We start from the raw sequence: 15,565 nt of genomic DNA, 5'->3' as shown, positions 1-15,565 counted from the left end.
AAAAAGTAATTAAGTGCCACATCACCAAAATCTACCATGCAGGACAAGGTGCAGAAGTACTCCACAAAATTCTCAAGAGGACAATTTCCCAGGTGAAGACACATAAATGCTACTGCTGGGTTCATTATGGGTCTTGTATTCTGTAATAATGAGGGTCTGTTAAGTATGAGTTTAGAACCCAAATGCAGAACGTTTATTAAGTAAATGAAAATCAAACGTTATAAAGGTCAAAACAAAATGAGAGCTGAGCCAAGCAAACAAAAACTAAGCTAAGCAAAGCAAGCAAGAACTCACCAATCTACAAATACATCAAATAATGCAAGTGAAAAAAACAAGGCAATCATAAGGGCTATATATACACACAAGAACAAGGTTAACAAGCCACAGCTGGAATTGATCAAAGGGAACACAGTGAACAGCGGCACAACAAAAAACAACCTTCAAACTAAAAGTCTTAAACCTCCTAATGACCTCTAGTGGCCGCTAGGGAAAATGTCACAAATATTACACTCTGTTTGGTGTTCAGTTGAAAATGAATACTGTTATTTTAACTGTGTGTAATTTATCCATGAAACTAGTGTCAATATTACATTATTGCTTGAAAATGCAATGGCAAACCTTATCTTTTTTTTTATCCTGCAAAGACATTTCTGCTTAATATACACGTGCAGGTGAAAATTGCTTGTTGTCCCGGTTTGCCTCAGGGGAGCTTGGTTGGTCAGAATGTCTATTGAAAGTCAATTTAAGTAATAATGCAATATTTTCTTTTGGCTTTAAGGGCACTTAGAAGGCCCCAGTTCTAAAATAAAAAATAAAAAATAATTAAAAAAAAGATTGCACCTCTTTCAGAAGGTTAATTGTTTTTTTGGCCATTATAGTCTCTGCTGGTTGTGGTTGCATTAGTAGTGAGGGAAAATAAGTGCCTGTTGTTGACAAGATAATAATTTCTATATATCAAACAGAGCAGTGCATAAAATAAATCTTCTCTTAGATAAATCACCTTACTGTGATGTAAATGTACTCTTGCACTTGAGTGTGTCCCAGATGTATGGAGATTCAAAGGTATTCACAAATATAAAACTGTCTTTCAGAATATAAGAGCTATTAGTATGATATGAGAAGTGAGTGCTATGAAAGAAATGAGTGGCGTGAACCATTTTTTTCAAGCTTCTCTCACAGCGCTTATAAAGGGACTATGGATATCAAGATTTTCACTGAATAATGATTTAGCATTCAGAAGACTTCTGATATGATGCATAAGCTGCATGGACCACTTTTATGATACATTTGGGTCCTTTTTTAAGCTGATAGTTGTATTGAAAAGATTGACTGGGATATTCATTAATATTTCTCCTTTAGTGTTTTGCATAAGAAAGTCTAAAAAGTACATACTTTTATAACCGGCTGAGAAGTGTGTCTTTCATCAAATGCAGTGCAATCAATGCACGATTTTGGATGCAGCTACTGTATATTCTCATTGACGCTCATGCAATATACTGTGACGTATTTGTTTGAATGAAATATGGCAACACATTCATGGAATGCATCAGGTAAATAAATATATTTAAAATTTATTTGGAAATAGTTTGTTTCTAAAGCTGTAAATACTTAAAAAAAAAAAAAAAAAAACTGATACTGTCAAAATTTCCATATTGTAAGTTTCAGCTTCTAACCAAACATACAAATGAGTGTTTACAGGTTTTGTACAAATAGCTATCCAGAATGAGATCAGGCTGGGCATAAATATGCTATATAATAGCACTATAGAACATGCTGTGCCATTACATTTGTTTATCTTACAAAAATGACCATATGAATGAAACCCTTTTAACAAAGACCTGCATAATGAAATGGTTGGTCTAGTCTTGTGTATTATCATAATGCATAAGACTAGACCAGTTGAGTTTCATTATTCTGTTCTAAAATAAGTCTTGAGAGCCTAATGACAACAGTTTTTCATAATGAGCTCTATTAGTAAAATATTCAAGTGTAAACACAAGGATTATCTTTTGGTAAGATCAAGGAACACTTCTGGTAGTTTGATTTAGATTAGAAGTTGCTAATGGGGAGCAGAATATTCTGTGTCCTTCATGACTCACATCTTGGAGAGCTTTGATTTGCTTCATCATATTCTCTCTCTCAGGTACATCTATGAGTTTGCCCGGCGGCACAGGAGCATCCCAGCAGGCTTTGTACTTAATGCTACTCAGTACCATGTGAGAATGGCCGAGAGATGTTGCCACCCTGCTGTCAAAAATACTTGTTTCCTCCAAGAGGTAGTGTGAACAACACAATTCTGATTACATTCACAGAAAACCCCAGGATATAGTATAACCCCAGGAAGAGGGGGTATGCAGGTTAAATGTATTTAATGCTGATTATGGTCTTTTCCAAATCTGTTATTATCTATTACCTTGTCATTTGCAATCACACACACATAAAGTAGGACACTGCATATCATTCAAAGTAAAATAGTTGTTATTCATGTAAGAGCACTCCCCGGTATTGTAATGAACTGGTCATGGAGATGGTGTTAGGATCCATGTGCTGGAAGTTTATTAGAACACAAGCAAACAATCCAAATCGGCAGGCAAATGGAGGTAGTCATTATGCAGGCGGTATAAACCAATAAACCAAAAAGACAGTCCAACAAGGCAAACAAAACAAAGGGGTATCCAGGAAAACAGGCAATGATCATAACATGCAAAGCAATGGCAATGGCAATGTGACAGTGGAAACAGCATGGTATTTATATAGTTCAAACAGGAAGTAACCAATGAAGAAACGGTACAGAGTTAGTATTCGGGAGATGGCTCCCTCTGGTGGTTGGTTAGGGGTAACAACCTAGGATGTAACAGGTATCTTCTGCTGATATTTTTTCTTTTCTTTTGTCTATTTTTATAGATATTTGAAAAAGCTTTTATGTATTTTTGTAGTGAATTATGTTTTGCATTTGTGAATCATAATTTATGAATTTGGTTATGCATTTCTGAATCATACTTCATTCAAATTTGGTAATGCATTTGTGAATCAAATTCTGTGAATGTGTTCATTTTATCTTGTAAATGTGATGTAGGTTAGGTGTCAACAAAAGGTTGATTTTGTGAATACATTCATTTTTATACTATTCTGACCCCATTGTAGATCAAAGGTTTATGTAAAATGCAAATTATAGATGTGCTGTTGTGGTGTCCAGAAATGCAATGTGTGCAATTTGTGGTTCTATTTAGTTTGCACACTTTTGTAGAACTATTCAGAAGGTTTATGTTAACAACACCCATTAATATTTCCTTTTTTTGGCAAACTGCAACTTTCTCCATAGTTCTATGTTATGATATGTGCCTGAGTTATTGGGATGTTTTGAGCTTGCACTTGTCACATTTTCATCTGTAATAGGAAGAACAAATTCTGTATAGCGTTCAGTTTGATATGATTTAAATGGATATGCCATGCTATGTCCCAGCTGCTGATGTTTCTATTTCCTTCCAAAGACAGGTTTAATACCCCTGAATAAATTGAATGTGATGTCTGTGGGCATCAACAAAATATGTAATTGCTTTAGATAAGTTAATACTCGATCTAACAGAGCTTTATGTAGAGCTAGTCATATCTCATTTATTACACAATTCATTTTTTTGGTAATTTTAACAGTAAACTACTGTAAAAATGCTACAGTAAAAAAAAAAAAAAAAATGTAATTGCTTAACGGGTAGTTACCTTAAAATATATAATTACAAATTTGTATATTTAAAAAAATACAATACATGTAGTATTACTGTAAAATTTTGTAAAAACTATTGTTTTTGATGTAAAAAGTAAGATTTTCTATATAATTAACAGTAAAAATGTATATTATGTTTAACAAGAGATGTACTTTTTTACGGTAAATAATTATTAAATTATGATAAAAAACAATAATTGGGTGTTCACACAATTCCCTGCGTGACCCAGTTCATTTCATTATATTTTATGGGAATAGTTATGTTTTTTCTTATTTTTAATATCAGTTATGTACTTTGGGGTGTTATATTTGATATAGTTTAGTTAATTTGTATGGCATAATTTTAATTTCACATGTGTTACCCTGTGTTTAGTGTTTGTGTGAGTGGGACTGAGCACTGTCTATACATGTTTATTGGTCATTGCTCTTGGAAGAGCCTCTATTTGATGAACTTCATGTCATCATGTACCCTTTTGTACTAACGATGGTGATTAACAATACATTATAAAGTGAATTTTCATAAAGCAGATTTTACAGTTTCAGAACGTTAACATATCAGGTTTATTATTTAATAATATAAACAACGGTAATGCACCGTAAAATATACAGGCATCAAAATTACATCCCATAAAGCTTGAAACGTGGTTACCATATTTTTTACTGTGAATTTCTGGCAACCACAACTGCCAGTTTTATAGTAAATTAGACAGGATTTTTTTTATAGTCCATGCATAATTAATTAAATTAACACAAGTGATGTAAACATTAATAATGCTCTATTTCTTGTGTTATAAATATTGATATCACAGGTTAAGCGTTACAAGCATTACAAGAGGATCCAAAAGAGAATAAAATATTACTGTCTGAGAAAGAACATTCTCCACAAATCTCTCAAAATAATACAAGATATGTCGATCTCACATCTATTTCTTACTGTCAGAATATTTAATGCTATCCCTGCTGAAATGGCCATAGTGGCTGGTCACCAGCATACAGTACGTCGTGTTTTTGATCCTTGTGTACTGGCAGCCGCATCAGGCTTCTTATATAGCTTAACCTTTATGTTCTGTTTTTGGTCTGAGAGACTCTAAAGCAGGGGTCTTCAGCCATTTTCAGGCCAAAGACCCCTTGGTAGGTAGAGAGACGGAGCCGGGACCCCCGTTACATATTGAATAAAATTGAGTGTTGCATTTTATACCTATAAAAACGTGGATGGTAGGCTACCATATTATTGTATGTATACTTCATGTTTACATTGCAAAGCCATTGAAATAATGATTAAATGCTACCCTGCTGAAAAGATCATCTAAAACCAGCTGGTCAGGCTGGTTTTAAAGGGGTTTTGAACACTTTCTTTAGCTGGTCAGGCTGGCCATGCTGATCTTAGATGGTCAGGGTGGTTTTAGTTAGTCAGACTGGTCTAAGCTGGTCAGTATGGTCTTAGATGGTCTCCCAGCCATCAGCAGGCTGTCATCTGCTCAACCGCACAGTGCGACCAATTCAAAGCAGACGCATTTACTCACGCGACTCTCCAGTGCCACTGAACCTTATGTGTGTCGCGCTTTGAGCGGCTCGTGATGCGCGAAGGTGGTGTGAAGGGTTTGTCTGAGATGCGCGCTTCTGCTGACTAGCGCTGTTTAGTCGCACTTTAAGATTTGGCATGCAGCTGCGAAGGACTTCCACATGTCGATAATTCATAATCCTGTCTCTCCATGTCAGTCGCATGCGAGTGAGTGATTATTACAAATGCCACTAATGATGGATCAAACAATCATTTGCGGACCCACTGCATTCCCACCATGGACCCCCTGCTGAAGACCCTTGCTTTCTAGGCACCATATAGGTCTGAAAAATAGATTTAACTTTGACATGTCAGGCTGATACTTTTCCTAATCTAAGGAAAGTTTATGATAAAATATCAATTTGATGACCACATGTCCTCCATGAACATTTTTTTTACCTATGTTTGTCACATGCTAAGATTCTCTGATTCGTGTACTGTAGAGGTACACTATTGCATATTGTGCATTTGGATTTGTTTTATACTATTTACTTCAATGTGATATTTGCTGGTGTCAAATTATTCACAAACACAATCATTACAATAATGGATACCACTGGCATTTCTGAAGAAGAGCATGTCTACTTTGTGATACAACAGAGTGTAACGATTTGATGATATCTATCTATATACAACAGTTAGTTCTGGTCCTCAAATCTGATTTGATGAGAGGTGTTCCATGAACACTAATGGACTCCATCAGCACTCTGACGCTTCACTGTGTGAATCAATACACTTGTGTTCGAGCCATTCTAAACTAAAGTGTAAGAGCAGTGCAGATCTGTTAAGAGCTACTGTAGGCTATGTGTCTCTTTTTACATCATTTTTTTTTTCATTACATATGTTGGCCAGCAGGTGGTGGCAAAAGATCATTTTGTGTGTAATATGAGCCAGTTAGGTGATGTGAAATGAATCCGTGTCAGCCACTGTTTACATACAACAGTGCTCCGTGATTACTTGTATTACTACTATACTACTAAAGCTACAAAACGAACAATTCAGCATTATGGCTCATCACAGCTGAGAGACACAACAGACTGATTGATTACAGATCTCAATGTGCTTACCTCTCCTCATTGGAAAAGACATGCTGTTTAAAATGGGAACCATTTTAAAAATATAAAATGGGAACCATTCACTAGGGCCATATCACACACTTGCTCATGTGCTTTGCTTAAATAGAGTTTTGATTATATCAGATAATTTATTTTACAATTTTTTAAGGGGAATTAAGATGTTAAATAAGACCAAACTAGTATAAGCCAGCATGGAAATTAATATCAAAGCTGGTCTTTTCAGCAGGGATGCATTCATTTATGTTTATGCATTTTTACAGAATAGGCTGTCTAATTAAATGCTGATAAAAAATGTAATATAAAATTCATTCAAGTGTGTAAAAAGAATATGTGATGGTTGCTTTGTGGCTGAAAAAAGCTTTAATTTTCCTCTTTGATATTATAAGTTAATTTATGGTATTTTTTTATTTTTTTTAATAATAATTACTTGTATCAAGTAAAATCATTTCTATATTAAGGCTGTCAATTTAACATGTTAGTTCAGTGCAATTAATTATATATTAACACAATTAATCATATCCCCGGACCATAATAAGGAAAATTCCTGAGCAATTCAAGCTTGAAATACCACCTGTTTTCTCCAGGGAGTGGTATACAAATCTTCAGCTGTATGGGCAATATGCAGCTCATACAGAGAACAAATCAACCGTTCTAAGTATTAAACTATGTTTAAGGCTTTGTCTAGTTTCGAAGGCTGCATGCTAGGTAGGATGCGTCCTTTGAAGACAGCAGTATACCGAGCATCCTCCTTTAAACAAGTCTTGTTTAAATGAGAATACCTTCATAAGACAAACGGAAACAGAATGTAACATGGGTGCTATGACAGCACATCACTCTTTAACAAGCACAAGTGCTTTGAGTGAGAAGGGACATATGAGGTACATTTTAGGAGAGATATAATGATGTATAGAGAAAAGGAAATAGATCTTTGTGGAGCGGAGGGGGGCGGGGCCAGGCTGGACTGTCGCACGCCTGGTCCCCAATTGGCCTGATGGGGCGCACGAGGGATAAAGGCGGCCGGTGACGACGGTTCGAGAGAGAGAGAGAATTACGGGAATGTCCGTCATGTGTGTGTTTATGTTTGTGCATTTTGTTTTGAGTTTCATTAAACATTATTTATAGTGACAAGCAGGTTCTCGCGTCCTCCTTGCCCATCTGAATCCCCTTACATTGGTGCCGAAAACCCAGGAAGGAGGAGGGATGCCCGTCGCAGAGTCCTCGACACTGCCGTCCACCCGGGGAGCGCCGCTGCCATCTGCCGGGTGACGGAGTAGCCCGACCGCCCAGACGTGGGGAACAGCCGTCATCCGCGGGGGTGAGTGGAGACTGGATTCCCCGACCGCCTGGAGCGATGGAGCCACTGCCAGGGGCGGAGGACTCCCTGCCGTCCCCCAGAAACGCGGAGGGGTCGAAGGAAGACCGCCGTCCGCGAGGGGAGGAGGGAAGTAACTCCCCAATCGCCTGGAGCGGTAGGGCCGATGCCAGGGGCGGAGGAGGGTCCCCATGTGCCGCCAGATAAGCGGAAGGTCGTTCTGTCCGCTGGGGGTCGAAGGTTTGACTCCGGTCTGCCCAGGGAGGAGCGGCTGTCATCCGCCGAAGAGTGTGGAGGAGTGCTTGAGGACCACACGACAGCACATCAAAGAGAGTGAGAGTGAGCTTCTTCTCTCTCTCTCTCTCTCTCTGTCGCACCGTGTTGGCCTTTTCCCTCGCCTATTTCGTTTTTTGTGTTGTTGTTGTTTTCCCCCTCCTGTCTCCTCCCAGGTTGAGGCGCAAAGCACGCCCCTTCCCAGGGAAAGAGGGGGGGGGGGTGTATGTCATGCCGGTGGCACCCCGGCCTGAGGTAACGCCGGGAGGAGTCTGGAGCGGAGGGGGACGGGGCCAGGCTGGAATGTCGCACGCCCAGTCCCCAATCGGCCTGATGGGGCGCGCGAGGGATAAAGGCGGCTGGTGGTGACGGTTCGAGAGAGAGAGAATTACGGGCATGTCCGTCATGAGTGTGTTTATGTTTTTTGTTTTGAGTTTAATTAAACATTATTTATATTGACAAGGCGGTTCTCGCCTCCTCCTTGCCCATCTGAATCCCCTTACAATTTTATTGGTGTACTTTTAGTCTAATACTTTATTTTAATTATATATTAATATACGTAATTATACATTTTATATAGTCTGCACCCATCTGCTGAGGTACTTCAGCTTGGGAATTTACATTACATGCATTTGAACATCATATTTACGGGCAAATTGGCTTTTTATAATATATATAAAACACAAAAACACTTCAGAACTTCAAAAACACAAAAGATCAGTGGGGTTAAAATCCATAACACTCTTTTCCAGTATCGGTGATTCTTTGTCCACTCTAAACTTTTCACTCTAACCTTTTCTTTTAGTTTTTCTGTTTCAAAAGTGGCTTTTTCTTTGCAATTCTTCCCATAAGGCCTGCACCCCTGTGTCTTCTCTTTACTGTTGTACATGAAACTGGTGTTGAGCGGGTAGAATTCAATGAAGCTGTCAGCTGAGGACATGTGAGGCATCTATTTCTCAAACTAGAGACTCTGATGTACTTATCCTCTTGTTTAGTTGTACATTTGGCCTTTCACTTCTCTTCTGTCCTTGTTAGAGCCAGTTGTCCTTTGTCTTTGAAGACTGTAGTGTACACCTTTGTATGAAATCTTAAGTTTTTTGCCAAATGCAAGCAATGTATAGCCTTCATTCCTCAAAACAATGATTGACTGATGAGTTTCTAGAGAAAGTTCTTTTTCTTTTTTGCCATTTTTGACCTTAAGACATGCCAGACTATTTCATTCTGTGGCAACTCAAAACAAACACAAAGACAATGTTAAGCTTCATTTAATAAACCAAATAGCTTTCAGCTGTGTTTGATATAATGGCAAGTGATTTTCTAGTACCAAATTAGCAATTTAACATGATTACTCAAGGATAAGGTGTTGGAGTGATGGCTGCTGGAAATGGGGCATGTCTAGATTTGATCAAAAATGACTTTTTTCAAATAGTGATGGTGCTGTTTTTTACATCAGTGATGTTCTGACTATACTTTGTGATCAGTTGAATGCCACTTTAGTGAATTAAAGTACCAGTTTCCAGTTGATGGCAGACTCACGTCTGCTGTTCATGGACATTTCGTTAAGCAGCCAGAGATTAAGTGTCTTTATTCTGCTTGTCCAGGAGTAAGACATTTGTTGTCAATGGGGACAATGAAAAAGGACTGAAATAAAATTATTATGGGGATAAGGATGATGAATAGTATAATATTATTATTAAATTGAAATTAATTCAGTTTTAATTTGGTGTCTAAATCCCAATAATTATCTCAATAATGATTATGATCTTAACGAGAATTGTGTTGATTTATAAGAACAATATCTTAAAAAAAATCCCTCTATTTACAGAAACTCCAGCAGAGCGGCTTCAAGATTTTTCTGAGGTTTCTCTCCAATAATTGCAACAACCAGGTTAACTTGAAATCCTACAGATCTGGGTAAATATCCCATGGCATATTATCACACCAATCAATTTTAAAATATTTATAAAAGATTGATCGAATTCGTGCTTAGCATATCAATATTTTGATTTTTTTTTTCAGAGAAATAAACACTTCTGACCCACTGTAATTAGTTATTTATCATCTGTATTTGATTTGACCAACAAAATTCTATATCCCTATATCCTAAAAAAAACAGCTTACTTTTTCATTTTATGATAATATTTCTTATTATAGCACAGTGACATGTAATCCAGATAAAAGTAACACACAGGCAAAGTTGAGTTTTTAAATTGTGTTGGAGGTGTTTCATGCTAATTACAAACTATGTAAATGAGAATTCCCTCACATATGTAAATTATGCCATATTTATAGGTTGTCTGCATATTATGGAAATCTCCTTGGAGTGTCCTTTGAAGAGGCATCAACCCTTTCCAGTCATTTCCAATCTGGGCTTGAAAAATGTTGTTTACAGCCCCAACCTGCATGTATAATCGAAGAGGTAAGGAGAATGGTCAGGTATGGTCTCTCAGAGATTCAGAGGAGGGTTTGGGGGTGAGTGGCTTGACAAACCACAGTGAACAACACCAAGCTTCAAATCTCTTTTGGAATAATTGCTTTGGCTATTGCCATTGTTCCCTCTGGCACTAAATTTTGTGCCTGTTCCACTTTACAAGTCCCTGTGCACTATTCCCTCTCTTAAAGGAATAGTTCACTCAAAATTTTAATTCTCTAATGTTTGACTCGCATTTAAGCCATCCCAGATGCGTATGTCTTTCTTTCTTCAGTAGAATGGAAATGAAGATTTTTTTAAGCACATTTCAGCTCTGTATGTCCATGCAATGAAGCAAATGGGTACCATCAGGCATCACTTTATCACCATTCTTGGTGGTATTTCTTGCAGTTCTTGAGTGAATGCTGTTGGAAGAGCAGCTATTCTCTCTGTATTCTTTATTGTGTGCTTTAATACTATGCACTTAACTCAATAACAGCAGCTCCATTATGATATTTATCAAAGGTCCTACTCCTCTTCAATTCAATTTTATTATTATCATTCACATTATTCAATTTCATGCTGAATTATATAACTGCAGCAGTTATATCAAAATGCCAAGAGAGGGAAATTGTAAGAGGAGATTATGCCTAATTTTCAAGAAGAAAGAGTACATGGAACAGATAAAGAGAAAAATTCCACAGAACTAAAGAGTCTTCAGAGACACCCCCAAAAAATTCAAAGCTTCTTGATTGCAGGATTATTAATTTATTCATCATTTATTTCATGTAATGTAATTCAGTATGACAGCTGAGTTTATTGTTCTTTTTAATTCATAATAGCTAACAAGCTTTCAGAAAGTTCTCTGCAATGAATCAAAACTGGAGGCCATGTCTAAGGAATTTCAAAGGTGCTGCAGGAAATCTCCCCTGGATTCGTATACCTGTGTGGACGACTTAAAAAGACAGCCCCATCACTCCTCAGATTTAACACATCCCCTTTCATCCCAGCTCTGCAAAGAAGCCCAACCTCATGGACTTGACAGGTGCACATTTAACATTCATCATATATTTTGAGCTAGGGAATCATGCAGAAACAAACACGTTTAAAGGAATATTCCAGGTTAAATACAATTTAAGCATAATCAACAACATTTGTGGCATAAGTTTTGCAGCTTGTTCAATTTAAATGAACTAAAGCAACAATTCTAGAACATTTTGTCACAACTTTATAGCATTCTATCCATTTAATTTTTTGAAAATCCATTTGAGTTGGGACTACATGAATTGTTTTTGTGGTGTTAATGTACCATTGATAATACTGGACAGGGGATTTCCATTCCCAATATGCTTTGCACAGGACTCGAGATAGGGAGAATACATTTTAAAATTAAGTGTTATTTTACATTTACCTGTGTTGCACATGACATTGATTGCTCGCTTCATTGAGCTAATGATGTGCTAATCAAAGCATAATTACTAAATTACCCTCTAGAGGGCTTCCAACCAGCATGTATTTAGCATGCTTACATTCACTTTCTCTAGTTAGTGCTTTAAGAAATAAAAGAGATTTGAGATACGTTGACATGACTAATTGTGTTGGGTTTTCCCAATTCAACTAGGTTCTTTCTACACAAAGTGTTTGTGATGGAACAACATAGTATTTTTAAGTTAAGAAGACTAATTTCAAACATGTGAAACCACTGTCCACGATTGAATCAAGCTAAACCAAAGAGCTGTTTTTTTTAGTGCAAAATGTATTTCTACTTGTCGTTCCTTTTCTTAAATAATAAAAAAAGAAAAACAGAATTAATGCAAGTGCTGTTATACAAATTATAAGCTTCGTCTTTCTGCTTTTAAAAATCGGCCCCTTCACATTAATTGTACTTGCCTTACCTTGTAACCTTGTATGTAACATTGATGTTTGCTTTTTTCAAAGAAAAAGAGGGATGAGTCGAAATTACTTTTGTGGTAATCAACATTATGCCCGTTTCACACATACTCCATTTGCAGTGCGTATGCGGTGCGTATACGATACAGGAGCAGCACGCGCTATAGTGCTTTCACATATGCTACGTTTGCAGTGCGCTACTGATCCGCAGTTTCTGTGTGCCACAAAATCAAAAATGTGTAAGTAATTTTGATTTTAAATCCAAACGTTAACTTTGACATCAGTGACATCACTTTAGTGCGGTGCAGCACAGCAAAAATAGACTCGGTGCGGAAAAGATCGCTGCACTGCTGTATACGCACCGCAACTGGAACGGATCGACGGACTGCATCCGCGTGCAGTGTAAAAGCTCTAACCTGTTAACATGGGTACGGGAAAAAATATGCACCGCATACACACTGCAAACGGAGTATGTGTGAAACGGGCGTTATGCTACGAAGTCTGTCAAATTAGAGGGTGGGCAACAGAGGGCGCCAACTTCAAATCGCATACACCCCGTTAATGGGTAGTTGCGCTCCTGTCTGTACGTTGTTTTCAAGGAAGAAAGATGTATAAAGCCAGAAAGAGCTTAATATAATATAGCTTTTGCAAAGTAATATAATGGGCATATTGCTTGTTCTCTGTGACCCACTTAGATTATATTCAGGTTCTCTGGGAATAGTCGCCTGGCTCCCTTTTGCCAAACAAAATGGTTTTCTCTTGATTGGCATATTTTGCTAGTCTTTAAAGGCCTAAGTTTAACTGTCCATGCATTATTCATAGTGTAGACCTGAATATGAGCGTAGTATCAAAATGCTTTCTGAATGCTAATGTAATGCAGGAAACACAAATCTCTGACTTTCATTAACAACATGTGTAACAGATTCAGACTTTTGCTTGGTTTGCATTATGACCAGATAATGAAGCTCAGACATATTCATTAGCAAAATGCTTATTTTAATTATTTCTCCACAAATAAATTAAAGCAATTGTCTATTTAATTTTAAATATATTTTTGAAAGCAGCCTGAAATCAAAATTATGGCAAGCCTCACAATGTTCATGCTATTGGTCTTAACTGTCCATTATAATTTTGTAATGCAGATCACACCAGTTTCTCAAACATTTTCACACTCCACTTTTATTTATATTTTTCTTTGCCTGCTCACAACTAAATGACTATTTGACTTGAAACAAATTATTGTGCAGAGCTTTTAACACTCCCTGGTGGCCAGGTTCTGCATAATGTGTCGCCAGCTGCCTTAAGCTGCCCGGTTCTATGCAACCTACTCTTATTTTTCATTTGCCAGCTCAAAATCATTGTCCAGCAAATAATGTTTGCCTTGAGCACCAACCATTAGACACCAACATATTGCTCTCAAACAAAGATCTGACCTTTTCTTCTGTGTATGGTAAGCTTCAATTACAGGAGTGAGTCATGGTTGTTCTCTGATCAGCACCTTGTGCCTTGGTCACTTAGTGAAAATGTAGCCAATATGCACTGCTTCCTCTGCTGAATGAAGCTCATTGTGTGCATGGGTGGACAAGAAAGAATGAACTCTTGCTGAGGGGCAGGCAGCCGTGCAGAGAAGCCTATGTCTTATTTATCTTAGACTGTAATTAGATGAGCCACTCAACATGGAATTCAGATCTATAGTAGCAAGTTCTGTTAAGTTTACCTCAGTACCTGGTATAATTAAGGTGATGCCTTCTCAGTACTTTGAAAGGCTAATGCATGACCATATGTGTACCCTCTGTGTGTTTGCAAGTGCAGTTAATATGAGACCGGTTTCTCCATCAGAAATTAAAGGAGCACTTATACTTTTATTAATATTAAAACTAATCATATTTAAATACACGCTTCTAGATATATGCTCATTCTACAGCCCTTACACTGCTCAACTGTACCCTCTAGTGGTGGAGTATAATTTAAATCCTTTATGTTTGTTTATGTATCCCAAATATTGAACTGCACATCCCCCATATTCTTCATTGTGATTTTGGGGTCTGAGAGACACTATGGACATCCTAGATACAGTATAAAACATTAAAAAAAACCTTCAATTAATTTTCACGTGTCAATATTCTCATTTCATTGGGGGATGAACTAATGCCACCAACATTTATTTTGCAGATTGCACAAAATCACAAACTGTGCTGGAAAGCCGTCAATATCCTATAGGATCTATTACATTAAGAAAAGCTTGTATCTTGAGTGGGATCAAGATACTAGATCCTCCTACAAAGACTGATCTAAAAACACAATCCTGCTGTCTGGCAATTCTACTCTTGGTCTGCCCTCAGTCTATACATTTATAGTGGGGATTGTAGTGGCTATAGAAAATGTCTGAATTGATGTTTTATGACACAGCAAGAGAAATACATAAAAGTATCTTGCGGTGTGTCACTGTATGAATTGGATCAAAAGCATGTGTGTGTGTGTGTGTTTCTAGATATTTGTTTCTGATTGGAGTGAGACATGCATCTATTTCTCTGCCTGTGATGACAACCGTCCTTGATCAAATCAAGAACACAGTAACAGTGTGCTGCTCGGCTGCTGATGTCACGGCATGTTTAACGGAGAAGGTGAGACAACGTTATTCCTCTCTAATCCTGTTTAGTCTTCTTGGGACTGACGCTGTACCAAGTTCATGTGAAATGCAGTCAGTGTAGCTATAATTTTTCACAACCAGCCAGGTCTGTGATAAATGTTCAACCAATCAAACAAGCCCAAAATTAGCTCAAATTTCCAATAAAAATAGCCTTAAACTCAAAATATACAGTACCTGCTACATTTCAGATTTTATTTGATTTGTAGTCCTTCAGCATAAAGTACCAACTTTAAATATCAGCAAAGTCATCAAAGGGATAATTTATCCAAAAATGAAAATTCTCTCATCATTTACTCACCCTCAGGCCATCCGAGATGTATATGACTTTCTTTCTTCAGCAGAACACAAAGATTTCAAGAAGAAGAATTCAGCTCTGTTGGTCCTTACAATGGAAAAGAATGGCGACCAGAACTTTGTAGCTTCAAAAATCTAAAAAGTAATCCATATGACTCCAGTGGTTAAATATATATCTTCAGAAACAATATGATAGGTGTAGGTGAAAAACAGATCAAAATGTAAGCTCTTTTTACTCTAAATCTCCATTTTCATATTTAGCCACTGCAGTCATTTGAATTATTTTCATGCTGCCTTTATGCTATTTTTGGAGCTTCAAAGGTCTGGTCACTAATCACTTGCATTGTAAGGACCTACAGGGCTGAGATATTCTAAAAT

At 37.3% G+C, this 15,565-nt stretch overlaps 1 protein-coding gene across 1 annotated transcript in view; it reads left to right on the top strand.

Moving 5' to 3' along the window:
• The window catches only part of gc (GC vitamin D binding protein), a 36,186-nt gene that overhangs the window by 14,968 nt on the left and 5,653 nt on the right, over positions 1-15,565 (top strand). The window contains exons 5-9 of the mRNA XM_052093421.1: positions 2,144-2,276; positions 9,769-9,857; positions 10,236-10,362; positions 11,196-11,398; positions 14,735-14,867. Of these exons, the coding sequence (XP_051949381.1) occupies positions 2,144-2,276; positions 9,769-9,857; positions 10,236-10,362; positions 11,196-11,398; positions 14,735-14,867 (685 nt within the window). The remainder of the gene's footprint in view (positions 1-2,143; positions 2,277-9,768; positions 9,858-10,235; positions 10,363-11,195; positions 11,399-14,734; positions 14,868-15,565) is intronic.

This window comes from Xyrauchen texanus, chromosome 3, assembly GCF_025860055.1.
Source record: "Xyrauchen texanus isolate HMW12.3.18 chromosome 3, RBS_HiC_50CHRs, whole genome shotgun sequence".
In the NCBI taxonomy this organism is placed as follows: domain Eukaryota; kingdom Metazoa; phylum Chordata; class Actinopteri; order Cypriniformes; family Catostomidae; genus Xyrauchen; species Xyrauchen texanus.
This window is presented reverse-complemented; position numbering and strand designations above follow the sequence as displayed.